This window comes from Lentinula edodes, assembly GCF_021015755.1.
Source record: "Lentinula edodes strain Le(Bin) 0899 ss11 chromosome Unknown C8R40scaffold_5, whole genome shotgun sequence".
Classification (NCBI taxonomy): Eukaryota; Fungi; Basidiomycota; class Agaricomycetes; order Agaricales; family Omphalotaceae; genus Lentinula; species Lentinula edodes.
The window spans coordinates 122,260-149,062 of record NW_025764311.1 but is presented as its reverse complement, the minus strand read 5'-3'; the positions used below and the strand labels follow the sequence as shown (position 1 = coordinate 149,062).

Genomic DNA, 26,803 nt, shown 5'->3' with positions numbered 1-26,803 from the left:
GACACACGCATAAAACCAGAAATCATATTCCTTACTCATCGGTGCTTCAGCTCCTTCGCTCCTCTACCATCATCTAGGCTTTTGGGTTGCTCTGTACCGCTGTGGCCGAAGCTCTTACGACCATGTCGCTCTCTGAAAAGACTTCCCATAGCCACGACCTTCAATCTCGAGAGAATAGTCCACTGAACCGTCAAGAGTCTTCCAGCGAAAATATCAAAACTGATGTGGAGGCCTCTCCAGCATCAGCTCCCGCGTTGACATTCCCAGAGGGCGGGTTACAAGGTTGGTTAACGGTAACTGGCGGGTATGATCTCAATTCATCCTTAGCATATCCTTATATTCACATGTTATTCCAAAGATTTTTAACACTGTTCTGCGCCGCGGGAACGATGCAATCGTTTGGTGTCTATGAAAACTTTTACACACTCAATTCTTTGAGCGACCATCCGCCGTCAGATATTGCTTGGATCGGGTCTCTCCAAGGATTTCTGTTGTTCGGTGGCGGGTTTTTCAGTGGACAACTCTTTGACCGAGGGTACTTCAGGCATCTAATGATTGGAGGTAGTTTGCTGTTCGTTTTCTGGTGAGTCGTGTTTCGATCGGCCTCATGCTGAAACCTGACGCTGGCTGTGATTAGTTCATTCATGCTTTCACTAGCAAAGCCACATAATTATTACCAGAACTTTCTTGCGCAAGGATTAGGCATGGGCATCGGAATGGGCATGCTGTTTATGCCGTCGCTCTCCATTGCCTCTCATTATTTCCGTCGAAGACGTGCACTTGCTATGGGAATCGTCTTATCTGGTGAACTTCATTTGCCATTTTTCTCCTCGCTTCCTCTTACACATTCCTTTTTTGAAGGTGGTTCCTTGGGCGCTGCTATCTATCCAATCATGCTGAATCATCTCTTTGCGAGTGTGGGCTTTGCATGGGCAGTTCGGGCACAATCCTTCCTTTATCTGGGACTCTTGATTATCTCGAACTTAATCATGAAGACACGTCTACCAGCCGGTGGCAAGAAGGATATTGATTTGAAGGGCCTCTTGACAGATGTCCCGTACTTGCTATGTACTGCCGGGTAAGCTCAACCGGAATACATGCAGCATTTTCGTTGGTGTTGGTTTGATTGATGCCTCATTTCAGGTCATTCTTTGTGTTCTGGGGCTTGTTTGTTCCGTGTATGTATCTCCGACACGCCACCTGTCTAACATCTCTCATCTTTATTTTTAGACTTCTACTTGCAATTATTCTGTTCGAAACACGACCTACCAGCGAATATTGTGACCTACGGAGTGAGCATGTGTCACTGAGATGATTTGGCAACTCATGGCTCTAAATGCCCAATATTGTGCTGCTAGATCACAATTCTTAATATCACGGGTGTGCTTGGACGGACGTTACCGAATTTCATGGCGGATGTATTTGGGCCTTTTAATAGTGGGTCCTTTGTCCCTTATCATTCAGTGTTTCGGGCTGACCACTCCCATGTCAAAGTCGCAATCGCAACGGGTGTCATTACCGGAGCTTTAGTTTTCATGCTTCTCGCTTCAAAGTCAGTTGCCGCGACCGTGGTGTTCGCTGTACTCTACGGCTTCACCTCAGGTGGATGTATGTCTCGAGACCTTCCCGCATCTCGTTTAAGGCGCTGATCTCGTACGAACTTGTTTATAGTCGTCTCGGTTATCGGACCAGTCGCAGCAACGTTTGCAAAGAATATAAATGAAGTTGGGTAAGCCGCTCTATTTCTCCAGATGCCATTGTCATTCTCATATATGTATCTCATCGCACAAGAACTCGGATGGGCTTTCTCACATTTGTCTCGAGTTTCGCGATGCTCACGGGAAGCCCAATTTCTGGCGCAGTGCTGCACTCGCCGCAGTATTTCTGGGTCAGGCCAGTAGTGTTTAGTGCTGTGGTCCAGCTGTTTGGATCTGCGTTGATCATCATCTCGAGAGGGATGCAGGCGAAGAAGAAGGGTACTTGGAAGTTGTGAATCACTGATAATGTTCTGAGCCATGAGACATGATAATAATCCTTATTGATACTACTTGATACTACAGAGTGAACTATGCATAGCGAGGGAACATTGTTTTGCTTTTGCATTGATATGAACTATGTAACCTGACGCGTACCATGTTGTATTTATTAACGCTACTAGAACCATCTAAGTACTACATCGATGCTACAGGAACTGCGTAAATGACTCAGGCAATTAGAAGACCATAAATGAGAGCATGCAAAGAAAGTGGGCATAATAACAGTAGCATGCATAGCACAGAAGGGAAGTAGAAAACCTGTTACGCCGAGACCTAATCTTCAGCATACATCCAACGCTGCCCAATCTGGGCAGAAAGCGCCGTTGCCTCAAGAGTCAGAGCATCCAACTCGTCTTCATCACCATCGGCACCAACAGGCTCAGCACAAGTGTTGCTGAACAATCCATGATGTCGGAAAACAATAGGAGAGCTAGGAGCGAAGGGGGAGGTGGAGAAACCGGCGAAAGAACCGCTGCGGCGAACCTGACGACGTCTCTGGACAATTTCGTCAGGTAAAACAAGCGGAGGAGGGGCTTGCACTGGCTTTTCACCTTGATGCCCTCGGAACCGGAACATCGAGTGCGCCTTTCCCTTTCCTTTGCTTACAGAGGTTGGAACAGTGTTAGCGCGGCTGGACGGCGTTAAGGGACTGTGTCCAGGTTTGGAGAAGGCGGTCTTCCGATCAAGAATCTGAGCGTTCAGCGCCCCGCTGGTCGACATTGCCCGCCGCAAGAATTTAGGTAGGAACCTTCTATTTTTCTTGTTCTCCGCTTGGTCCTCGGTAACAGGAACTACGTCGAGCAGTCCTTGTTCACCATCGGTGATCGCCTCAACGACCACGTCAGAGCGTCTAATAACCCTCGATCTTGTTGTTTGCTTTGACATAAAACTCGCCTTGTCGTCGATCAGAGGAGATATCTGGTTATTCTCCTCAACCCGACGAAGAGCACCGGCGAGTTGGTCCATCAAACCGGTGCTATTGTTTGCAGCGGCAGAAACCTGAGGATGGTTCGAAGTAACGGGCACGAACGATTGAAAATCGAAGAAGCTGGAATCGGTGGAGGTAGGTCTGGACCGAGTATAAAGGGCATAGTTCGATGGAACAGGTGAAATCGAGCGTGCCAGGAGATCGGAGTCGAAGAAAGTCGAAGACATCGGGGAAGCGGGGGCTGAACCCCTCCTCGACACAGAAAGGTATTGTGTGCCAAGGAGGCTCTCAGTAGAAGTATTAGAAAAGGTTTCGAATAAAGCCATCGTGATAAGAGGATTCTGTAAGATTTCCAGCTAGAGCCTTTTATACCAATTTTATCCTGGACAGGGCCATCCACCTTAGATCTACATTGACCACCAAATTCAACCATCTTCGTCGTGCAGATCGTGGTAAATGTGGTTCAAGGAAATGGGACAAAGGAGAATTTGCCAAATTGGGATCTCAGTAATCACTGTAAATGCACAATGAACAATAAGCCAAATTTCACCTTCCTTTTATGTTCATCGTGGTCGAAGTTGTACCTGCTTTACCATGGATAAAGTTGTTGCCGAGTCGCTCGAAGTAGCAATTACTTTGGATACGCTTGAATCGAAGTCCAAAAGGGCAAGGGCATTGGTAGGCGCTAGACGGCAAGAGTTCACTACTTTTCCCAGGATTTCATTCTTTCGACCTCTCACAGTCCCGTTAATGTGTCCTATCAGAACTTGAACCGTTTTGGCACCCGCGCGGCGGCGCGCACTTGAAAAGGTCAAAGCTGGCCATAGCGAGCTAAAAAGGAAATTCAATCTTCTACTCCGTAACCTTCAATTGTTACAAAGGTCCCGCGTGACGCAATCAAAATTAGAATGGTCGTTGCCCTCTTGAACCAAGCTTGGTTCGAGAAAAGCAGGAAGAGTCAGGAAGACCAGGGAAGACCACGCTCTCTTGCAATTTGGAGGGAAATTTTCTCAACCGTCGGAGAACCTGAACAGTCCGGCGGTTGGACATCTCCACGACCATCAAAAATATGTGGACCCTTGATGTACTTCGAACCAAATGTCAAAAGTGTACCACCACTAGGACCCGCAAGGTCACCTTACTAAGCTCTGCATTTCAGTCGATTGTTTTTCCGCCAAGATCGAGCCAGGTTGAAGGGGAACGCAAGAACTACTTCAAGTTGTAAGTTGAGGACAGTTATCCTTAGCGAATTTTGCCGAATCAACTGTTTGATTTTTTAGCCGTAGAGTTATTTCAGTGCGCCATCATATAAAATCCCATCCCAAATTACCTCGACGGTGCACAACCGCTGCATCCATGTCAGCGTCGTATACTTCCCCGTCTTGTTATCTCATGTGGGCTCTGCTCTCATGCACGGTGTGTTTTCGTCAATCCGTATTGTACATCGAGACTAATGAGACATACAGCTCTTTGCATTCCTGATCTACCACCTCTACTCGTTTGATAGGTTCAAGTGTCTCAAGTACGTCCGTAAAGTAGCTCAAAATGACATTCCGTCGTGATGTTCATCTTGCAGATGGAACGATGGCCCACATTCTGGAGCTTTCAAGAGAGTCATGACTGTGCGTTGCCACACCTCGCTGTTGACAACGTGTCATCCGATCCACTTTTTGTAGTATTCATATTTCCTCACTATCCCGTTATTCATGGTGTACGCGGTGGGATTCTCAGTCATAAAGTATAAGGAAGGCTATATAGCCTTGCCATCGGTGGGAAGTGAGTGTTGAATTTAGCTGTTGTTCCTTCCAACGCTGATCGGCCATTAGTTGTGCCAGCACCGTATGATACGTGGTCACCAACCGCAAGGTCCTTCCACTTTCCGTTAATGCTATGCTTTGCAATAGCTTGGTCTCTTGAAATGTACGCGACATTCACAAACTCCTAAAATCCTTTTGCTGAACATCTCTTATCTTGAAGGGTTACCCACTTACAAGGTATCGTAATACCTGCAAAATGTGCCTGCAATGCTGACCTCCAGATATAGAGCTTTGCTTCTGGTTATTTCTTGTCAGTGCAGATGCCGATCGGAACCATTGGTTCAGTAGTCACTATTTCAAGGCCTGGATAATGGGCTCTATATTCGCCATACTCTATATGCCCATCATAGCAATTTGTACACGAGAGAATGCGTTGAAGGCGAGTTATTCTCTGATATTATCTCTCTCCTGGCATCTAATACCGTGTATTGCTTGCAGTCTGAAGCATGTACTTTCCTTGCTGGAAGTCTTGGAAGCCTTCTCCTCACTATCTTGTTCATGCCCATCCTGTGAGTCCTGAATCCGACAAACCACTTGCTTATGCACTTAATGTCATGATTCAGGCGAAAATTGCCCGCGCTCTTGGATAATCTGGTTAGTCCACTTTTGTATTTTCTCTACTTGCATTACATGAGTCACCCCCTCCATAGAGAGCGGAAGGAGCCGATGATGGCACCATCATAAGATTGACCAAGTTTCATGAACTGAACGTATGTATTCGATATATCCATAGCACAGACACATCTCACCAAGGTACACTATGATGGTATAGACGATTCGAGTCACTTTTCGGTATCTGTTCACTATACCGTTGCTTATCCTCGGCAGTTCTGGTCTCAACCCGCCTCAGCACGTCACAGGAAATACTTTCTGGTCCGGTAAATCTTTGTTGGTGACACCAAGCCTTAGAAGCCGGGCTTATTTTCATCCTCCGTAGATCTGTGCGCTTTCGCCGCAGCTATAGGGTGTACTGCATCATCTGGAATCACTCTCATTGTGAATAATCTTCTCTTTTGTTCGGTGCTGGTGTCCTGAAACATTTGATACTAGATATTTTTCCCTCGCTCTGTAGAAAGTGAAGTCTCAAGGCAAAGTGCCAGACAACGTGAAAGCGAGAGCTGCCAGTCAAAATCACCGGACCTCGACCTCTCTTCAAAGCAATATGTCATATCCACGTCGTCTGAGACTGTAGCTATGGGGAAGTGTGTCACCATAACCCGACCGCCGCCAATACGACCCAATCGTCTACGTGAGGAGGATGTTGAACTAGGCGGCATTGGGACGCCACCACCGCACTATGGCATACCCAACGTTCCGTCGATGCAACCAAATCGTAAAACTGGGGATGAGGTCGAGTTGGGAGGGATTTTGTCTCCTGCGTCAACGACGCTCAATTTTTCAGATGTGGAACCATCAGGACGTAGTAATAATCATACTTTCGTCAATTCTACCATATATTCGTACACGTCCCCCATCAGTTGCGTTCTTCTCCACCCATCCTGTGTTAATATGAACTGACTAGTTGTCTAGACATTGTACATACTGGCGTCACAAAATTTGAACCTTAGCATGTCCAGAGACAGCGCTTATTCATGCCTATCCTGAACGTCCGTTCAAAGACCAGAATACAATATTTATTTTTCCTTGGATTTTCACTTTGCTATGTATTGCCTGATTGATTGATACGATTTGATTTTTTTGTGTCGGGGAAAAGATGCTCGTATTCGCTGCAATTCTGCTGGCGAAATTTCATCAAGTGGTTATGGGCCCTACATAGGCCATGAGACTATGCGGAGATTGAATAGGAGTAAAAGGTGGTGTGGAATATCGAGAGCGCTGTATGAAAGAGGCGGTTTGTTTGCCATATCGATATCGCGTCCTCCACGTGTGGGTTGAAACATTTCAGCCGTACGCGTGATAGTTAAGCTTCACACAATGTGACCTCGTGTGTCTGTACAGCGTACACTGTGTACGTCAATTTCCTGAAATTGGACGGAGTTGATTCAGGCATAGATTCGATGTTGCAATTAGCTGATAGATCGCAAAGAGCTTCTTGGCTCTATAACTTTCTTTGGGACTTGGTTTCACGTTCATTTTAGTAGCTGCATAGACGACGCGTAATTATACCGTTGGAATATTATGAGTTATACGATCAACGAGATGTAACAGAATGCAGATTTTGTTCTTCATATTCCAAGACTACGAAGAATCAGAAGCTCGTCAAATGTCAAATGTTGCTTCTCTTTCAAGAGGACTCACTTCTCCGCTCGCCCGTCGCGTCTTGACCCCATGTCCGCTTATTGCACATGACGATTTTTGCGCCCTTATTGACTTGCATGCTTCGCAAAGTATCGGAAAGAGAGGATCGAGCCCCGGGTTGTTTCGTGTGATTCATGAGTTGATGAGTTGGTCTCCCTAGCTGTCCATTAAACTAGCATGATGGAAATATTATGAGCGGCAGAACCACGGCCTACTGGTTGAGCCAGCTGGCGACGGTGGAGAAAGTCACCAGAATGGGCCACGTAGTCAGCGGTGGGAGCACTATCGCGCGTGCCGTTAAAAACTGACACGAATGTGGGAGTGAGCATTTGTCCAGAGGAATGGTCGACATGCTTCGTTGCACCAAAGGATGTATTTCAAGACGATGCACTGTTCATGAGAAAGAGGTGAATAGAATGTCACGACCAAAGTGTGAAGATCACGCAGACTCACCAGGGCGAATTCAGTGCGGGTCAGTGAGAGCGGTGGATACCTCAATACACACAAACCATTGACCGACACCTTCTACTCACGAGAATGACTTGAAGTTTTTTTTTGGGGGCAGCAATGAGTCGTACATCGTCATCGTCATCTCTTGCTCCTCAGGGCGAGGAAGCAGCGCACGCAAGAAAAAAAAAAGAACACTGTTTGGTTATCGAAGAATTCGGTAAAAGTGAATTGTTAGAGTTTTACTATAGCACATAGAGATAGTGTTGCTCGGAGGCGCCAAGCACTGCTAAAGAGGAATCAGATGGAAGTCCACTACTGTAGTAGAGGTTTACATAAGCATATACTGAAAGCTTAGGTAAAGTTTTGTGCACCCTCTATCTATATCTTTACTATTAGCTATGGCTCTACCTACTAATGGGCGTGTCATAATTGACACTACGGTTGGAGAAATTGACATCGAGCTCTGGTCCAAAGTATGTCCATGAGCTTTTCCTACATGATCTATCGTTTACCTTTTTCACTTTGTCAGGAGACGCCGAAAACATGTCGGAACTTTCTTGCATTGGCAATGGAGGGTGAGTCTCTTGTGAGTTACGCGTTCCATCTGTCAAAACTCTTGTTAATAAACTCGGTATTTAGGGTACTATGACGGTGTAATATTTCATCGGTAAGGTCGTTTGGAAGACTGGAATTTTCCGAAGACGAGTTTCGAATAACACGGCAAATAACACAGAGTCGTACCTGGATTCTTGGTTCAGACTGGGGATAAAACTGGCACAGGGATGGGCGGAGAGTCTTTCTATGGAGGTATGCCATACTTTAGTTCAAAGAATCAACATTAAGTTCATACTTGCATTTGCTTAGAACCATTTGAAGACGAGATCCATCCTCGTTTACGATTCGCTCATCGAGGCCTGGTGGCTATGGCGAATAACGGACAGAAGAACTCAAATGATTCACAGTTTATCATCACACTAGGTGTATATTGGCGCATAATTCCATGGTATCACATCTTTGCTTACATTTTACAGACCGAGCCGATGAACTGCATGGTAAACATACGTTGTTTGGAAGGTGCATTGGTGACACGCTATACAGTGTGTTCTAGACTTGTGAACGATGATTTCTGGCTGAATTGGTTTTAGATGTGATGAAGATAGGAGAATTGGGTAGGTTGTGATTTCATTCCAATGACCGCTGATAACCAATATCTGCCTACTCAGAACTTGATGCCAACGAGCGACCCGTATAGTGTGTTTCGGACCCTTCGTTTTCACGATTCACTGATCACTTCTAGTCCTCCAAAAATCAAAGGGATACGAATCATTGACAATCCATTCCCGGATATAATCCCTCGTATAACAGCCGCTGAAAGGCGCGCGCAACAGCGGGCGCGTGAAGAGGCATTGAAGGAGCGGGAAGAGTACGAACGGCGGAAGAATGCTAAGAAGTGCGAATTGTTCCATAATTTTATTGTAACGATGACTGACATTCCCCTTCGTTTCTTACACCAGGGACGTCAAACTTTTAAGCTTTGGCGTAGATGAGGGTGACGAAGAAGAAACAATTGTGTTCAAGAAAAAGCCGATTGTGCGGCCGGATTGTAGGTTGATGTTTGTTATCACTACTGCTATCACTCATTTTTCCAATCAGTAATTGACCAACCGGTTGCTCCGACTGTCAGTGGTGTACTCCCTGATTTTGTCACACAAGGATCTCGAACGACTTCAAATAACCCAGAGAAGAAAAAAGATCAAGAGAAAGAAAAGGGCGACGCAGACCGAGAAAAAAAGAGCAAAGAAAGAAAAGACATCGATTTATCAAAAATTCGAGAAGCGCATGCTGCTGAAAAAGCGAATTCGACGTATGTCTCTTATGTCTCTGTCTGCTCTCTTCCGTCCCTACACTGGCTTTATATTGAAATCTACTTAGTACTGCCCGTCAGACCGAAATTTCCAGAATGGAAGCCGAGATTCGCAAACTCACCAAGCGACGAGATGGAGGCGATGATGACAGTGACGACGAGCGAAAGAAAAAGAAGCCGAAGACATCTTACCTCGAAGCGGAGCTGGGCAAATATGCTTCTAGTCGTGGAATTAAAACGAAGGGCAGCAAAGGCAAAGGAAGAGCGAAGGATGAACGTGATGTTCTCAACGTTTTGAATGCTTTCAGAGGAAAACTTCAGATGGCCTTACCAGCTGCACCGGAAGATGACTCTGAAGGAAAGATAGGAGCCGACGGAACGGAAAATAACTTATTAAAGCATGAAGAGGCCAAAGAAACTCAACCACCGCCCGCGAACTTCCCGGTAGGAGAAGACCCGGGCATCGAAATCGATAATGACCGAGGATTTCTCGGTCATTCTCTACACTTTCCTAAAGACGACGGAGAAGAGAGTCGGAAGGCCGAGAGAGATTATGAGGTTATTGATCCGAGGCAGAGAGGGGCGAGGGCGAAGGAAGAAGAGAAAGCAAGAAAGGCGAAGGCTAAGTATAGGGATGGGGGTAGGGGTTCTAGAGGTCGTGGTAGCAGCGGTGGAGGTTACCAACGATGAGTTCCTCAAGGATGGTACCAGTTTAGTACACTCTCACGTTCTGCTCTGCTGGTCTAAATGAAACAGTGTATCGAAATTTAACCTCAAAGGATTGCAATCATAAATTGCGAAACTTGTTTCCCTCGACACGTAACATGCCATGCTATCTCAGTGCAAACTTATTTGACAGTCCCCAGAGAACTCTACAGTTGAGCAAAGTATTCCTCAAGTATAGTCTGGTAGACCAGTGTCGCCAACGGAAACAGACACCTATTTCTTGATCCGAAGATTTCAAGCTATTGGAGATTATTGGAAAGTTATGAGGGCTACGTTCAAGCCTCAAGGTGCACATTGGAAGGTCTATTACACGTCGAGGAAAATACGGGGTCAATTTTATCCTGCCAATGAGAAGTTTGATATTCACCATATTCACCATGATCTTCCCCTGAAGCTCGACGCCGAGACGGCACCTATGACTTATTACCAGAGAATCATGGCTCCGCGGGCAGAAGCATGAAGCTGGAAAAGGAAATCAAGTTCTCAATTATACTACTGAAAAGATGTTCTCGCCTTGGACCTCCTCGACACAAGGATGATCCGGGTCGAGGATGCGAAAGAAGCTGATTGTATTGATGAGTTCGTTCATTGACGAACAAACATTTATTTCAATGTCACTCTCAGGCGACTCCAAAAGTCAAACTCTAGCAATCAAAGTTCAAGCTTCAAGCTTGGATTGAACCTTTTCGGGAATTCGAATCACTTATCAACCTCAATCGATGGCGGAGAAAGAGAGTCGAGATTGCGACAGTAGCAGCCGCGAGGTCTTCTAGATCACCTCCGGGTAAACTCTAGCATAGGTATCGATGAGAATACAGACCACGACTTCATCCGCGGAGTCGTGCGTGGACTCGTAGACTGGCCGTGGTATAAACAGGACAAAAGTGCCCATTGAATTTTTCATTGAAAACGGTGATTACTGCGAGGATGCTTGGCATCCTGGAGCATCAGGTCATTGTGAACGAGGATAGATATTTCGGGCCCGCCTTGCGCTGTCAGCATTGGGAATAAAGATGTCTCTGACCTTGTTGGGATACCCATGCCCACGACCGCAGTAGTTATCGACCGGTTCTCTTGATAGAATGGGAAACACATACTGAAAATGGGTTGAATTTGTTGGATTGCGCCCAATGCCAAAACACTGGGACATCCAGACGTAGAGGGAGCAAACCACACTTACGAAGAACGCACACCGTAGTAGCGGTGTGAGATTTCAAGAGGTCGTCCATAGAAAGACAGGCATATTCCAGAAATTGAAAAGCGCTTTCGCGAACATGGACAGATTGATAGAGAGTCTGGTTCCAGCAATAGCATTGATGAGAGAGGACTCCAGTATGCGAAATCAAACTAACTGTGTAACTGCGTGTGGATTGCGTTTTTAAACATCCAATGAAATGTGAAAATTGTCCAATACGAGATTCCAAGGGTATAGCTCGAGTTAACGAAAAGCAGGAAAGATAAGACGAACTTACGGCGCCTAACTGAAATACGGCTTTGTTTCTTGTGTGATTCTTGCGAGTTTTTTGAGTAGAGCTCAGTAGACAATATCATAGACAGACGGATCGAAGGCTTGGCGAGGATAACCGGTCAATCCTGTGATAATTTCGTTCCTAGCTTTCTGCGCTACATAGAATTGTTTTGGGTGTATGAGAAGAGACGGAATCCATGGAAGTTGATGTTCGGCTTGTAGTGAATTCGTAGTCGGTGAAGCTCGTCGGGCTGCTTATTGAGCAAGATTGAGCACGACAAGAGGGACACGGGGCACCAACATGAGACAGTGGTCCGTGATTAAAAAAGACTCTCGCATTTGCCCTTGCTTTCATCGGATATCGGGCTAGGTTTTGTAATCGTTCCAAGTGCTGCTTACATTTGGAAGAAGAGGGTTGATATATCGTCATCTGGCACATGAGTCGAGGTCTGTTCTAGAGCAAAGCCGCAGAAGCTTGCATAGGGTGTGTCTTCTTGGTGCCTTCGACCTTAGAATCTCTGAAAGTTCGAATGTACTAGTTTTCTCAAGCATTGAACCCGGGTACCAGCGTCAAGGAGAACAGCATGAAGGTCCGTGAGAAAACTGCATCAGTGGCTTTTGGCTTCAACGATTATTCTCCCGTAATTCCATGTATATGTCAGCCACAAATGGTACCTAATGGTACTAAGCTCCTCTCTCTTACATGGATTGCTTTAACGACGTTCCTCGTATACTGTACATATGGATCGCTTTGACGACTGAATTTGACATTCACATTCAGGTTGCCTCGATTTCTTCAATAGTCTCATGCCACGTCCAGAGCCAGGTTCGACTCATTCGAACTCCCAGCTAAGTTGCTGTTGACAGACAGGGTCTTTATGAGCACGAAGTCGGCCGCCACAGCCCTCAATTCATATGACATCTGGAGCTGGGAAATACTTTGCATCTAGAGACTAATCACTCCTTATTAGATCAGGTAGCTCTTATCAGTCCTGCGAATCAGCTTCGAAACGACGTATCTGATCTCTTCTTTCCAGCGATATACGGTAGGATTGCAGAGATCGACCTGAACTCTTTTGGCACAAATGTTCGACGTCCGACGCTCTTACTCCCCTTCGTGGGTAGCTCTCCACGAATGTCTTGGGCAGGCCGTGGGTATCTCGCTGTTTCACGGTGAAATAGCGTTCTGAAATCTACCAGTGATGCAGACTCGAAAGATCCTTTCATCCCGTTCCGGAACTTCACTCCCAACTCGCAAGCATTTTTAGAATAATAACCAGCTAGCTCGGACACGGACCGAAACCTCTAGACGGATAAATCGTGATCATCAGTCTTCGTGGAATCTTCGAGGAAGCTGGCGTGAAAACCTTGGACATTCTACGGTAAATACTCAGTGGCACTGTCTTCCCGACATTGATTGTATTCCTTGCAATGGAATGCGAATCATGATCCATAGGGAAAGCACCGGAGTTAGCGGAATGGATTTGTTCGTGGCCATCATGGTTTTCAGTTTGCCCTTCGTGGGGTCTCCGTTTTACCCAAAATTTTTTGATGACGGCCTTTTGACCTGAACATTGTTCTGCTGCAAGTTTCGTGCTGAGCGTGGGTTCCCGTCTGTGGTGTTGATTATTATTATTGCTGTATTTACTTATTGCCACCCTCCGTGTTCATGTTTTCAAGGCCCCACCGGCATCGTCTCCGAGCGGGAGCTGACTAGGAAGCTCAAAATCAACAGTTCAGATGTGTATAAGGTGAGTGAATGGAAGAGTTGCCAGCATGGCACTCGTCACTGGAGACATCTTTAGCGACTGCTCAATGCTATCATTCACAGGCTCACAGCAGGCTGCATTTTACATCATGTATCATGGGTGAGCTTGAGCTTGAGCCGCTGAAGCCGTGGGTATTGCGCGTATAACTGTCATATATGAACGTATACTTTCAGCTACAATACGTATGTGCCGTTTCATATTACTGGAACTTTCGTCACCCCGGACTGGGCTCATAGTTAATAGACCAACTCCCAAGCTCAACACTAACACCCGAGCCCCTCAGTTAGTGGGTGTTCTTACAGTAATCTTATTTTGCGGTGTAGATGGTTGTCTTCCAAGTCAAACTCAAACACGGGTGACGGGTGATTGAATTCTAGAATATCATACTGTTCAGGTTACCGCACAGCAAGGAGTCTGGAGCAGTGTAGGGCTAGCGTTAAGAGGGCTTGATGAATGAGGCTTTTCCCATGAAAGTCGCTCAAAACAATGGCCATTCTCACGTCGGATGATGAGGCATTCCCATGGTCTGCCACTCTCTATGATGGCTTTATTCCTTCCTGCTCCCGTCGGCGAGCTGTGGACGGATCTCTCATCGAATATGTTTCCTTGTTCTCAATGGGGCCCTAGGTGCTACTGCAAGCCATTTGATGAGATGATTGGGATCCGTATGCTTCAAAAATCCAGAAACTTCAAAACAACGCATGTGAGATCTGACGGTCCTTTTCCTTTCTGGGTTCCGGTGCTCCTGCTAAATTCCCATCGCTTCTACCTACTGCCCGAATGTGAGATGCGCTTGCTCAGTGGCGTACCGCTTACTCTAAATCTTGACGTTGTCTACGAGCCAGAAGACTCCTAGAAAGTTCTTTAAATTTCATTCTTGAAACTATGTACAGGTGTATTATCTATCTAATTACATTATACTTAGCAAAATATACTAAGGAAAAGAGGATGTTAATAAGTTACTCGTTACAACTCGATGTGATGATGAGCAGCTGTATACAGATGCAATGAGGCAGTCGATTAGAAGAGATGCGACGAACGGAACAAATGCGGGTATTGTGATATAACAATATGCAAGGTAGGAATGCAAAGAACGGGTAGCTGAAGCGCCCTAGAGCAACTAGTACAACGAAAACGGGAGGATAAGCAATATGAACAGAGCCTTGACGAAGAATTATTCAAAGGCGTAATCGACAGCGACGAGGCAAGCCTCGTTGGCACCGACGCGAGCGTCGTACCCATGCTGCCGAAGGTCTTTGTGGGTGTCAAAAGAGGCGTCACACGCGGGGCACGAAAGAGCACTAAGCGAGCTGCAACGGTTCCTCCCTTCACCTCGAGAGGAGTGGGACCTTGATCTCTTGGATGTATGTGATATCTACATGATAGACGTCAGGCCCGCAGACATAAACAGAAAGAACCCCTACTAACAACGTCGTTATCGTCTGAATTGACCGGCATCTTTCTCTTGAGAGAAGATGAAATAGTGGGATCTACCGAGCGGAAGAAATAATGAGCTTCATGTTCAACCCAAGAGTGAACGGTCCCTGACTCACCAGACATCGTGGTACTGAGATGTGAGGAGAAGTCTTCTCGCCATGCGAGGATTCGCTTCATTCGAATATTATATGTTTCTGAAAGCGAAGACGGTTCGTCGTGAACAAAGGCTGGCGAGCTCTTCTCAGCCAAAGGTTCTACCGACGAGCAGTACGAGGAGCACTCTGATTCCTCTTCCGAACAATACGAGGAAGAGGCACCAGAGGAGGAGGCAAATGATTCTGGTGAAAGGATGCGAGCCGGAGGCGAACACTCGACGAGCTGTATTATCTGGACAGCATGTGGCTTATAGTAAAGGTGAGTGGCGTTGAATTTTCTGTCAACATCGTCGACAACGTCAACAGTGTGTAAGGAGGAGGGCGCGAACATGGCCACGCTTTGGGGAAAGTCAAGCATATTGAGCAGGGTTTAAAACGAAGCGGTGGGGACAGGAGGCAGAGCTGGAGTGGCATTTTGTACTTGGTCAAAAGGAAACTGTGAGATCGATTCAATCAACCTTTCTTTGCTCAGTCCGAGATCTGGAAACCATAGATTTTCTCATGCCACATTGGGAGTAGTTTCACGCGTGATAATTTACCACAATCCGCACAATCGCAAAATACTTGATTTAGACCAGGAGGCGAGGCCCGCCGCCCAGCCTATAGCTGTCGAGTTCGCTTAGTGCTTCTCTTATCCTGATTTTTTCCCAGCGCAAAGCTTTCATCGATTTCCCACCTAATTTTAGCGTTCCGTGCACCCTTTGTAGGAATCAACATATCATCTCAATACATTCCCGCTATGTCGTTTCTTGCATCACTAAAACCCATCATATTGGCAGGTGAGGTTCAGGAAAACTATGTGATTGAGAGCAAACGAGCCACCGTGATTAAATAAAAATAACGGGTGGAATCTGGCAGGGACTGTGCCATTCTCGGCATATATACAGCCTGGGTTTTCGAAAAGAGCAGTCATGGTCGCATAGGTGCCAACCATGCCTCAGCAGCCTCAAATTGGTCAATAAGCTCTTGCAGGACCGCTCCTTCCGAGTGAAGCTGCCGCATAGCTGTCAACGTCTAAAGAAAGAAAGGAAGGGAGGTAAGGAAGAGGGGTCTTTCATTTCATATCCCTTACGACATCGTAAGTGGAGAGATTTCACATACCACGTCCCAGAACCGGAAACCACGTTCAACCTCCTGCTTTGGAGACTTGACACCTGTGAATGTCTCTTCACAGATTTCCAAAGCCAATGCCTTGGCTTCGGCCACCCCTTCTGCGAGAGGATCACGGACCCTAGCACCATGATTGATGTGTGTGAGTGCATCCAAGTACACCTTGGCTAACACGCCGAAGCCGGTATTGACTTCCGTTTGGAACGGGAGAGAGAGCGTGACATCTAGGAGATCATCACGAGCACGTCGGGCATCGCCCCGGAGGAGCATGTTGAGGGACGTTACTTCCAGCAAAGTTCGGAGAGCCCGGGTCAGTGAGCGAACGAACGAATTGAACACTAATAGCTCCCGAGATAGTGGAGCTGACCATGCCTGAGACTGTGGCCTCCGGAGTATTAGATCGAGTTACTTTTGCTTTGACAGATTTCTCACCTGAAAGTTGAGTGGAACGATGCTCAAAACTCGCATAACGAGCAGCATACAGGATTTTTCATCATCTAAGATATACATTTAGCTCGAGTGTTTATACCAATTTTTTTAAAAGCCTCTTTACACACCTGTACCGAAGCTGGGTCCTCCACTGAAGGCACGATTTGACCATAGATGACCATGCATAACGCCAGCTCTAACTAATTCGAGGAACAGGTACAGAGGATCTTGAAACTTGTCGTTCAAACGAGCCTGTTTGATAGCTGTATACATTGCTCGAGCCAGGGGCGAGTGGGTATGTGTGTTTAATAAAAACCTAAAATGATCAGGATTCATGTAATTAGCTTCAATGACAGAAAATTTACCCTCGTAGTTCAAGGAAGCGCCATATCACATTAGCGACAATCTCATCCTTTTTCTCCAGCGGTGCTTGAGGATTGCTCTTTACCTTGGTACGTCCCGCTAAACGCTCAATGGCGGTCGCACCCAAGCACAACGAAAAATCAATCGTTGAAGACTATTACACCAAAGACGTCATTTAGGTAAGAGATCAGGAGAGCTCCTAAAAAGGGGAACTCACATTCTGTCTTCTCAGTTCCTCTTCTACTACAGAATAGGTAACATTCCAACCAGATACTCTTTCGGCTAGCTGCGCAGTCTGAGCGGAGTTGTGCTGAACTGGTTTCTGGTTATGGAGTGCTTGGGACTCGAACCAGAAATAACCGTGCACTTTTCGGCTTGACCAGAAACTATGCGCAACACTACTGATCAGGGCTAACGCGGTAGCTCGAGGGCCGGTTTGACCGTCTGTGATGACTTCCTTAACAAAACGCTTGTACTCTGTGGTTTCTCCGTTGTCCAATGGGGGATTCTCCACGATTTGTCCAGAGGTCAGCCATACGAGGGCTTGTGGGCCTAAAAGACCACGAGAAAGATAGAAATAGATTTCGTCGGGAAGACGGTGAGTGAAGATCTCATGAAGGTCCTGGGGAATGTCTGCCACAGTTGGATGATGGGGATGGTGATTTGGATGACCGTGGTTTGGCGGAGACGGAACAGTAATGGGAAGAGGCACAACGGTACCTTCGGATGAGAGAACTAAGGAATATTTGATCATAGAACGTGTCCTTGCATAGTGATCCGTGTATTGAATCGTTTTAACCGCGGGATGTTCGGCGAAAGCAGACACAGCTGCGTGTCCAGTCTTGTAATATTTGACCATATCGACAGTCTGTTTAAGGGCTTGGTCGTGGGTGATGGGTGGGAAAGGAGGAGAATGCTCGAAGCCGACAAGAATACCGATGTCAAGAAACTGATCCTCTGACACTCCGAGTTCAGTGATAAAAGTGCGTTTGGAAGTAAAGGTGAAGGTTGGGCTCGCGGAAACCAGATCGAGCGATGTGATCAGTCTGTCGACACCGGGATACAGGAGTGTATCAGTGGGGCCGAAGATAGCGTGTATGTACGCCTTCGAGTGACGTTGAAGATAAATCAACTGGAAAGGAATTTAGAAGTTAATGATTTTCGGAAAAATACCAGCCGTGCTTACCTGAGGCCAAGCGACATACGGTGCAACGATGAACTCGACATTTCTGTTCCGGAAAATCCTAAGGATCATTCTCCAGAGATCCCACTGAGAAAAAGCACTTCTTCCTGCAAACAACTTCGTGGCAGCCTCCTCCTGGCCAGCCTCGTACTTTTCCCAAGCGTCGCGACGATCGCGGCAGGCTTCATTCTGTTCAGGAGAGAAATACGGTTTCCATTTCTTGTTAGGTGACAATCCAGGAAAAACAAAAACGGGTTTTATGCGCAGTTTTTCTAGTGTACGAAGGTCGGATTCAATTCGTTGGGTTAGAGCCAGTGGTAAGCCCCCGGTCGCAGCGAGAAGAGGCTCTCTGGTCGATGGCGAGTCAAGCAACAACTGGAGGTAATAGGAAGCATCTATACCAAGACGCGAATCGGAAAGCACTGATAATTGAAAAGTTTGAAGATGTTTCCGTTCAAACAAATAGTCTAATTTGATTTGTGAGTATCTGGATGCTTGAACAAGATGAATTTCGTACTCTCAAGGTGTTTGATAGGCATCGAAACCCACTATAAGAACACGGGTCGTCGACGAGCTGAGCAGTGAGAAAGCTAAACGACGTTGCCAAACAACCTTAGCAATTATGTAAGCGTCACAGCAATGAACACTTCATTGTCAGACTCAATGTTCGTCTCTCAGAATCACTGTCAGCACTCTATCAGCTATCTACTGTAATATTCTGTACAGTACAAGACCATCGTTTGCCTTCCGGAAACTTGTTTCAACCTATCAATATACTGCTTCCGCAATTGGCAGCCCTCGCCGAGTTCATGACTGAACAAATATTACGAGTTATTCATCCAATTTCCCGGACATGCAGTTGTCATTGGGCTCGTATATGCCATGAGAATCGTTGCTTTCCGTTCCAATTCCTTTATTCCGAGTCGCCATTCTCTCAAAGGAGGCAAAGCCATAGTCGTGTCATGACCCCTGGCCAAAGTTCGTTACCATTATTTGGAATAGAACGCAACGAGTCTACCGCTCTCGCTACCGAGATCGAAGCTGCATATGCCTTGCACCTCATATTTATATTATCAGCTTCTCAACACAACATCAAAGTCCACATTTCACAGTATCTCACATATCGCCGAACTCCCAGGTTTTCACACTGTCTGTCGTAGCCTCTTCCATCACATCGGGATGTGCAGCTGATAGTTGCGTTTCTGAAGAAGGAAGGCTATTCCGCAGGTCCTGTGCATTATTATCTTCTGTTGCCTCTGATCTTTCGCTGACAACGAGGAGATACAACGCCTAGACTTGTACCGCTTCAAGTTGTGTTTTGGACATGGTGTATAGTGTCTGATGACCTTGGAACAGTGTTTCAGCGCACACTTCGCTGCCGTGTAGTTTGCTACAATCGGGACGGTGTCCCTTTGTTTCCTTCGACTTCTTCAAACTTCTGGATGACCGTCACAGACTGGTCATAATTGCACTATTTTTCACTCTTTCCAGATCTCGGATCCGTATTGCGTGTAAGCATCAAATTTACAAATAGATCCCAATTCAACGCTGAGCTTTCCTTGACTCCAGGTTCAATGAGGTTCAATGCACTGCACGATATTTACTGCAAGTCTTAGTATGCATGGCTGCATACTCCCAATTACGTCCCGGGACGGCCACCATTGCATTGCTACTCTGCTACTCGTATGTGCTTATACCGATGACTTGGTTTTTCCCAGAAATTGTTTTTAGCACAAAAATTGCACGAACTGACAATCATTCACTGCGTTGTAATTGTCTTTCCTTCTATGGTGCAGTTCACTTAAACACTGCAAACTTTTTGCAAACTTTATTACACGCCCAAAAAAAGAGATTTTTCTTATCCCTTTGGCCAATCGACTCCTTTTCATTATAGGAACAAATCCCCCAGACCGATTTTCGATAACCTCAAAACTGAGTGAGATATTTTTTTAAGTCCTTCCCAATTTGGCGCGTGTACACAGAAAGATACATCTTTAATCAAATCTCCATCGAATTCCGAATCCAAATCGAACATGAATGTTTGTATAGAATTATTTACTGCGCTATATCGTCAATTTTGTCCCTATGCACTCTGACACTATCTGGCATATCAAAAAGTTCCACAAATCAGTGGGTGGATCAGTCCCCATACAAAAAAAATTTTGGCCTCCGGCCGATTTGGCGCGTGCAAAAAGTTTGCAGTGTTTAAGTGAACTGCACCATAGCTGTATCTACAGGGCAGGTCAACCGCTCCGTTCAGCCGAATCCTTAAATAAGTTTGGTTCAGGAGGATGCGCCAGCTCGCGGGTAGACTACATGATCATAATTTTAACTCCAAGTTCTCAAGCCGGAATTTCCGTCGAACTTCAAGCTGGAAACCGGATTGATTATCGATTACATCCCAGTCGCGAGCCCAAAAAAATTCTGGATGTGGAAAGTGAATAAAATGTATCTTTGTACGTGCTTTATGTTATCATTTGGGACTTTGAATATTTATGTTATCTTCCTCTGGATTCATTCAAAGTGCAACGACGATTTTCTTAGCTTTAGATTGACAGAGTAGATACCGCCAAGGATTGACTCTGGACTCCCTCCTGACAGATGCTTAAGATCAAGGTACATGTCGGACTGTCTAGAATACTAACCTTCACATGCACGTACTACTTATGTGGTACTTTTCCTCGTACTCCACCTCAGTTTGCTCAACCTCCCGTTATTAACGTGTCTCATTTCAGGTCTTCTCAAGGTACAGATTAGTAAAATCTAGAGTTCAAGTTTGAAACTCAATCGGGTTCGACATTCTTGCCAGCAGGGCTTAGAACGTGGTCCAGGACACCGACATTCTACCGATTGTCACAGTGCTATACTTCAAACATTCACACGCTTAGGGGGTTAGATCGATTTGTCGATCCCATGATTTATCGTAATAGGGTTTGGCACGTCTCACTGACGCTATGTCAGTGAAATGACTGCTTCCTTCCTAGATAGTTGAATATCGGATAGAGACTACCAGGTGCTACCAGGTGAAGCACAAACGGAGAGCCAAGCAAATATTTCCCGGACTCAAGGTGAACGGAATATTTGGAGGGTAGATGTGAACAGTGGTCAAAGGCACCCGTTAAATTCGCGCTCAACTTTCAATAAATAGATAAGGAGGGATTTCACAACAAAGATAAGGACGTAGGATTCATATCTAGTTTATCCCAAAGCTGAGCATTAGTCAGGTGTCTTGTTGACTGTAATGAGAAACCCATTTCCATGGTCACTGCGATCATTTCTGGAGGGCGATCACAGTGCATTTGGGAAACACATGCAGGATTCGATATTCCTTTCTCCGTTTCCAGTAACTCTTATTGCTCAAGCGCCCATAGTAAATACTTACTATTTCTACATTGCATCGATACATCGAAGCTCAAGGACTAAGTAAATGTGCACCAAACGTTCAAAAGCTATTTACTGAATGTTCATACAATCGATGTTCCAAGCCCCTGGAAAGTATGGTAGAAGGGAGAATGAGGAGTTCATAATATAGATTTATTCCAGGCCTCACCGAGCGAGTGGGTCTTGATTTGCCTGTGAATTTGTTTGATTTGGAGAACGACAGAACGACTATATGCACACTGACTATAGCCCGCAACGATGACTTCAGTTCTTTCGTGCATCGGCGCTCACATTACCCGACCTTTTTGAGACTCAAAGTTAAAATTGCTAGGTAGATGCGAGGGCTGGCAATGTGCAGAGTTGATATGCAGGTAGTTATCCGTTTCTGAAAAAAATGCAAAAGGAGGAAAATCAATGATGATACGATCATTGAATCGTAGACCAGAGTATATTTTTTCGGCATTTTTGTATCGTCTCCACTAACTGGGGACTGCCTAGAAGTATGATTATACTCAATTTGCACTTGTAATACAAGTGGTGCGCCTTTGTCGTGCGACATCCGACTGGCGACACCCGAGCTCCTCTCATCTGAATCTACGACAATCCGCTCCCTTCCCTTCCCCACGCGGGGCGCCTCAAATCAGAATATGACGCTCAAATCCAATGCGTCGGTTACTGAGTTCATGTTCGATTTGTAGGGATTAGCTCCTTTATTATTTCTCACTGCTGTCTACGGATCTCATCGTTAAATAATGCCACCAGATACCGCTACAGTCTTTTTTGCAACTCAACTTGACTTGAATGAGAGCCACAGATAGCGGAAGACAATGCTGACGATTATTTCTTGCTCTACTTATTATATCATCCAGGGGAACTAGGTGAGATACGTGCTTTAAGAAAGCCTGACCTGCTCCCTCCTGCTCCTGACTTCAGATTCAATGAGCAGCAGCCGCACTTGATCAGGGGCCTGAGCTGACAGTTTGTGGGAAATCTTGAATTGGACTCGCTGGATATCGTGAGGCCAAATGACGAGCAAAAGAGACTTACAAACGCTGAAGATTTATACCAAATATTCCCTAATACGTACTAATAGGTCAAGAATTATGTTCACAAACAATGATATCCCGCTGACCCCATGAGTTGCGCGCGGGCATATCAATAATCGCGCACTACCTCAGGCTTGTCACAGCTGAGTTTTCAAGCAAGAAGTGCACACATAGCAAGACCATGAGAAAGCCGATCAATAGGACCAAGGGCCCATACAAATTGCCCCAAGATGGTAACAGGAGCAATAGCGTGCCCATTCCGCTGGTTTCAAGGAAAATGGTTTCGCTACTTCACGATCTATATTAAGATACAGCTGATTATGCCTGATAGGCTGATGATAAGACCGTAGGTTGCAATGCTTGATGTTTGAGCCAGGTATAAAGTCGCGGGACTATTCAGATCATGAACTGAGAGCAGTAGATCGTGGTTTCCCGTGGGCAAGAAAATCGAGGAGTGAATATAGGCTCAATACTTACAAAGAAGTATCGCCCAAAGTTCTCTTTTTGGAATGTTAAGAAGTCCTCGCAAAGAAGTTCCTAAAATAACTCGTCGGTTAGTCGTAGGTTCTCCAACAGCGGTTCAAGGAGTTCGAAAATCACAGTAATGTGTTATATTTGCACAACACCAATGCAACTTCTGTCTATGACCTACATTCTGACGTCGAGCGGAAGTTTGGAACCAGGAATAGCAAGCTCATACATATAGATTGAACTTCACCGAGGTATTTTTGCAAGACGTTGATTTTAGACCGCCACATCGATGACAAATGCAAAACGTACCCACCAAAGTAATTTCCCTTCAGGCAGTGGAGATTTACCTGGCTATGATATCGAATTCACCTTGAAGCAAACGAGGACGAAACTGGGTGGAGCCCGATTTATTGAAATTCCGGTACAACTTCACCGCAGGCTTGGATAATATTGCGTACAAGTGCGACCACCACTAGCATGAAGTGCCAGTGATCGCACTAGAGCATGCAGATTCGTCTGTACTGAGGTGCTACTGTGTTCATTCCCATTCAACAAATCAAAGCAACACCGGTCTCTACGTTGATATTCAATTGATACATTCAATGAATCTAAGAAAAAATCGAAGCTTTACTTACTTCGCCGATTCAACGCAAATTATTCTGGCTATCTAAGAGGATCCCACCTATATTTAGTTTGTATACTCCTTATTCTTTAGGTTGATAGATTAATGGAAGGGCTGGCCTCAGGCTCACGTCGAAATTTGAATTGATACTTTCTCCTGTCACTGAGTCAGCCTGAGTCTCATGGAGCTTTAAAAGGTATTGAAGTGCTGAAGTTGTTAGTACTAGAGCTTATTAGCAACACACCGAAAACTAATTTGAAGACAAAAAATCACCTTGCTTGCTAGGTCCTTTGCCACCCCGTCTTTACCAAGCGCCCGTGCATTTTTTTTCACACATTAGGCGCTTTGACGTTGTTGTTTTTCTTTTCTTTTTTTTTTTTTTTGCATTTTCAGATCATTACGGCTGTGTTTCTTTTGTACTGTACAGTGTACATTCCCAATGACCTATTTCAACAGATTCAATTCTCTGTTTCTATAATCTGGCTCCCATATCCTTGCTTGTTTTTCCATCCATTGTCGGTCTCAGTACAGTATCCATGTGGAAATTGAAATCAAGCAAGGTTTATTGTGCTCCGCAGGAGTCCACTAGTGAACAGTCATGCTTTGAAAAAGCATGGCTTGATCATGCTGCTGACATTGTGACCACAAGTCAAGAATGTTCCACCCTCTACCCTTTGCAACAAAGTTGCCCAGCCTCCGGTTGCGCTATAACGATCCATCCATGTAGGCCATTAAAGTCTGTCATATTTGTGTACCCTCTCCTCAAAAAATCATGTCGTACGAGAGCGTATGAGCAATATAATACATAGGAAAGGAAAGGAAAACCGACACATTCCCATTGAGGAACAGCCGGGGCCCATGCTACAATAGAATATAGACAAACAAACGCAACCTTGTCCCAGAATCTTTTCAACGTGGTGCAACTTTAATTTTCGACGTGGTCTAATAGCTCAGCTGAGCACTGAAGCGCTAAAGTCACGCATATCACGTGAGGAGCGTAAAATTTTGCCGTAGCAACCCTACCACAATCCCGGGTCCCAATAAACACTTCTATCACCATCTTATGGGCCGTCTCCGTCGCTCGAGAGTGCACAACGCACGCAGAGACGTCCATCGAGCGACAAGGACGAGGGTGAACTGATTTTTCCATTTCCTTCTTTAGCATCTAAAGCTCAATTAATACAGGCTCGAGCAAAGGACTTAGATCAGATTCAACTCATTGATCTTGATCCCAAGGTAAGTGATACCTTGACTAGTTTCTGATAATGCAAACGTGCTCATGTATCCTAGAACCGAGCAGCCCTCGAGGCCCAACCTTTGGACTTCGAAAAACCTGGACTTGCTCAACATTACTGTGTAGAGTGTGCCAAGTAAACAGTCGTCTTCTTCCCTGCTAAATATGGACCAATGTTTTTTTTTACTGAACTCCTAGATACTATGAAACCGATGCAGCACTTGGTTCTCATTGGCGCAGCAAAATCCACAAAAGACGAGTGAAGCAACTCAAAGAGCCGGCGTATACTATCGAGGAGGCCGAACGAGCCGCAGGGCTAGGGAGAGAAAATAAACGGTCCAGTACAACAGGAGCTATGGCGGTGGATAATGATAGATGAAGTTCCGCAGGGTTTCGTTTTGTATTCGGGTGCGTAAATGCTTTTTCCGAATTCTGCGTGTCTTCTGACGTTAATTGATAGATATTCATCGACCTTCAGAGTGTCCCTTTCCCTCCGATTCTAAAGACTGGTCAAGATTGTAGCTATGGCCAATTCTGAGAAGCGCTCACTATGCGCTCATGCCATGCAGCGTCGGTGCCTTCCAGTTTCTATGCCCGCTACAGTACTGGAATGTTTAGCGATTACGCGCCGATGTAATAGGCTTCATTTTTGTCTCTTTGCCGGTGCCCAATTGATGCCAGTCTGTCTTCTCGTGAATCTCTGATGCTTTATCAAGAGCAGTATATTTTCTTTTGCTTCCGGTCGAACTAGCTCACGCGCTGGACATTGCTTGAATGGATTACCACTGCGGCCGTCCAATTATGCCCATTTTTCCAACTTCAATAATCAAAAGACCGTGTAGCACATGCTGGGGAGTCTGTTTATGGAAGGCTTTTGCTTGTTCTCTTCCTGTTTTCTTCGCAGGCACGACTAGCAGTGTAACCGTCTGAGTGTCCGTTTTATCTACCTTTATCCTGATGTTTCGTCCCACATCACCATCCATACTCTCACCAACTGGTTGGCCAGCTTTCTGCGTTGTTGGTTCGCAACCGAAAACGCCCACGTCGACTACTTGATGTTGAAATTTCGCATGGCGCTCAACAACCGCTCTCATCGTAAGGCTCGCCATAATTAGGTTCTTCTACCTCCGCGGGTCGTTTGCAACGTCTCCTCAAAACAGACACGGGTTGTCTTTCCGCGGGGCGACCTTTGGGGTCACACACCGCTCCCATGGAACAAGGTATGCTACATTTCTACTTGCTCTATCCTACACCTCTCAGCGGATGGGTATGAGACTTTAGACTTTGGAACGACATATCAGTATGAATTTCCCAATCCATCGAGGGAAATCGCCTGGGCATGGGCACAGGTATCCCAACAAGGTTAAATACGTCTTTGTTCCCATTCTCAGCGCAGGGCGGGCCCGAAATATGAGGTCACGCTCACCTATCGCATAGTGTTCAAGTCCTTTCAAGTTTCCTTTATTGATACCTACTGTTCAATAATTGTTATCTAGACTCGATCAACTTCAGAGATAATAATGATGGCGTCGTATCAAGCATGCACTGAGTCGTGTCTGGATCGTATATCCTATATTTATGCTATCCGCGGTTTTCCTAGAATTACTCATGCCGTTTCCTTGATTGCGATGGATTATGGCAGACCAAGTTTAACGAGCTTGAAGAATTGAGAGTTCCCATTTGGTATGTAAAACTTACACTTATCCAGACTCCAGAGTCTTGTTTCGGCCGGATGCATTTGCCTTGAGAGAATCAATGAACTGTGGGTCAATTTCCTTGAGGTGTACATAATGTTCGCTTCTATACCCATCCCTCGACTCGGATCAGTATGGATATTCCACAAGCATGCCCATTCTGGGATCATAGCATATGATGACACTGGAACTTTTCTCTCTGATTGAAAACTTCATTTCCATTTCCAGGTCATAAGGCAAATATCATTTTCTTGGCCGCCACAGAGGCGAAAGTTGTACTGAATAATATAATACTAAGTATGCAATTGGTAGAATACTGCAAGGTTTTTCCTTTTGATCAGCATTTCGACTTAATTTCTCA

At 45.6% G+C, this 26,803-nt stretch overlaps 6 protein-coding genes across 6 annotated transcripts; 4 read left to right on the top strand and 2 right to left on the bottom strand.

Annotated features, from left to right (window-relative positions):
- Positions 1–122: 122 nt before the first annotated feature.
- On the top strand, positions 123–2,419 carry C8R40DRAFT_1213791 (MFS general substrate transporter; the record flags this gene model as incomplete). The annotated part of the gene is made up of 10 exons (XM_046233218.1): positions 123–304; positions 359–583; positions 638–804; positions 862–1,078; positions 1,144–1,178; positions 1,231–1,292; positions 1,359–1,437; positions 1,495–1,608; positions 1,672–1,729; positions 1,792–2,419. The coding sequence occupies 10 exons, from the start codon at positions 123–125 to the stop codon at positions 1,991–1,993; spliced, it is 1,341 nt and encodes a 446-aa protein (XP_046089913.1). The 3' UTR covers positions 1,994–2,419.
- C8R40DRAFT_679185 (uncharacterized protein) lies at positions 2,207–3,662 on the bottom strand. Its single transcript, XM_046235852.1, has one exon. The coding sequence runs from the start codon at positions 3,288–3,290 to the stop codon at positions 2,310–2,312; it is 981 nt and encodes a 326-aa protein (XP_046089912.1). The 5' UTR covers positions 3,291–3,662; the 3' UTR covers positions 2,207–2,309.
- Positions 3,663–4,320: 658 nt separating this feature from the next.
- Positions 4,321–6,299, top strand: C8R40DRAFT_1036911 (uncharacterized protein; the record flags this gene model as incomplete). Its single annotated transcript, XM_046223627.1, has 13 exons — positions 4,321–4,380; positions 4,431–4,486; positions 4,541–4,586; positions 4,641–4,740; positions 4,791–4,884; positions 4,942–4,958; positions 5,009–5,164; positions 5,227–5,290; positions 5,345–5,375; positions 5,432–5,491; positions 5,554–5,659; positions 5,719–5,777; positions 5,832–6,299. The coding sequence occupies 13 exons, from the start codon at positions 4,321–4,323 to the stop codon at positions 6,297–6,299; spliced, it is 1,317 nt and encodes a 438-aa protein (XP_046089911.1).
- A 1,589-nt stretch (positions 6,300–7,888) lies between these two features.
- On the top strand, positions 7,889–10,044 carry C8R40DRAFT_1166800 (cyclophilin-like domain-containing protein; the record flags this gene model as incomplete). Its single annotated transcript, XM_046230910.1, has 12 exons — positions 7,889–7,963; positions 8,020–8,065; positions 8,130–8,157; positions 8,224–8,297; positions 8,355–8,468; positions 8,522–8,587; positions 8,636–8,659; positions 8,714–8,741; positions 8,788–8,940; positions 9,005–9,093; positions 9,144–9,354; positions 9,423–10,044. 12 exons carry the CDS (start codon positions 7,889–7,891, stop codon positions 10,042–10,044), a joined length of 1,530 nt encoding a protein of 509 aa, XP_046089910.1.
- Positions 10,045–14,193: 4,149 nt separating this feature from the next.
- Positions 14,194–15,363, bottom strand: C8R40DRAFT_1087143 (uncharacterized protein). Its single transcript, XM_046227367.1, has 3 exons — positions 14,871–15,363; positions 14,746–14,807; positions 14,194–14,692 (listed from the first exon to the last, which is right to left on the bottom strand). The coding sequence occupies exons 1-3, from the start codon at positions 15,265–15,267 to the stop codon at positions 14,492–14,494; spliced, it is 660 nt and encodes a 219-aa protein (XP_046089909.1). The 5' UTR covers positions 15,268–15,363; the 3' UTR covers positions 14,194–14,491.
- A 9,087-nt stretch (positions 15,364–24,450) lies between these two features.
- Positions 24,451–25,362, top strand: C8R40DRAFT_678159 (uncharacterized protein). The gene is made up of 5 exons (XM_046235851.1): positions 24,451–24,646; positions 24,700–24,750; positions 24,805–24,884; positions 24,947–25,156; positions 25,227–25,362. The coding sequence occupies exons 1-4, from the start codon at positions 24,578–24,580 to the stop codon at positions 25,125–25,127; spliced, it is 381 nt and encodes a 126-aa protein (XP_046089908.1). The 5' UTR covers positions 24,451–24,577; the 3' UTR covers positions 25,128–25,156; positions 25,227–25,362.
- The last annotated feature ends 1,441 nt before the right edge of the window (positions 25,363–26,803 follow it).

Bases quoted from the DNA above. Each gene is read 5' to 3' on its own strand.
- C8R40DRAFT_1087143 (XM_046227367.1), bottom strand. From the start codon at position 15,267: ATGCTTGACTTTCCCCAAAGCGTGGCCATGTTCGCGCCCTCCTCCTTA. The intron at 14,808-14,870 runs GTGAGTCAGGGA...TCCGCTCGGTAG, and splicing joins TCTCAGTACCACGATGTCTG to ATCCCACTATTTCATCTTCT. The intron at 14,693-14,745 runs GTTAGTAGGGGT...TCTATCATGTAG, and splicing joins ATTCAGACGATAACGACGTT to ATATCACATACATCCAAGAG.
- C8R40DRAFT_678159 (XM_046235851.1), top strand. From the start codon at position 24,578: ATGGGCCGTCTCCGTCGCTCGAGAGTGCACAACGCACGCAGAGACGTC. The intron at 24,647-24,699 runs GTGAACTGATTT...CAATTAATACAG, and splicing joins ATCGAGCGACAAGGACGAGG to GCTCGAGCAAAGGACTTAGA. The intron at 24,885-24,946 runs GTAAACAGTCGT...CTGAACTCCTAG, and splicing joins TACTGTGTAGAGTGTGCCAA to ATACTATGAAACCGATGCAG.
- C8R40DRAFT_679185 (XM_046235852.1), bottom strand. From the start codon at position 3,290: ATGGCTTTATTCGAAACCTTTTCTAATACTTCTACTGAGAGCCTCCTT.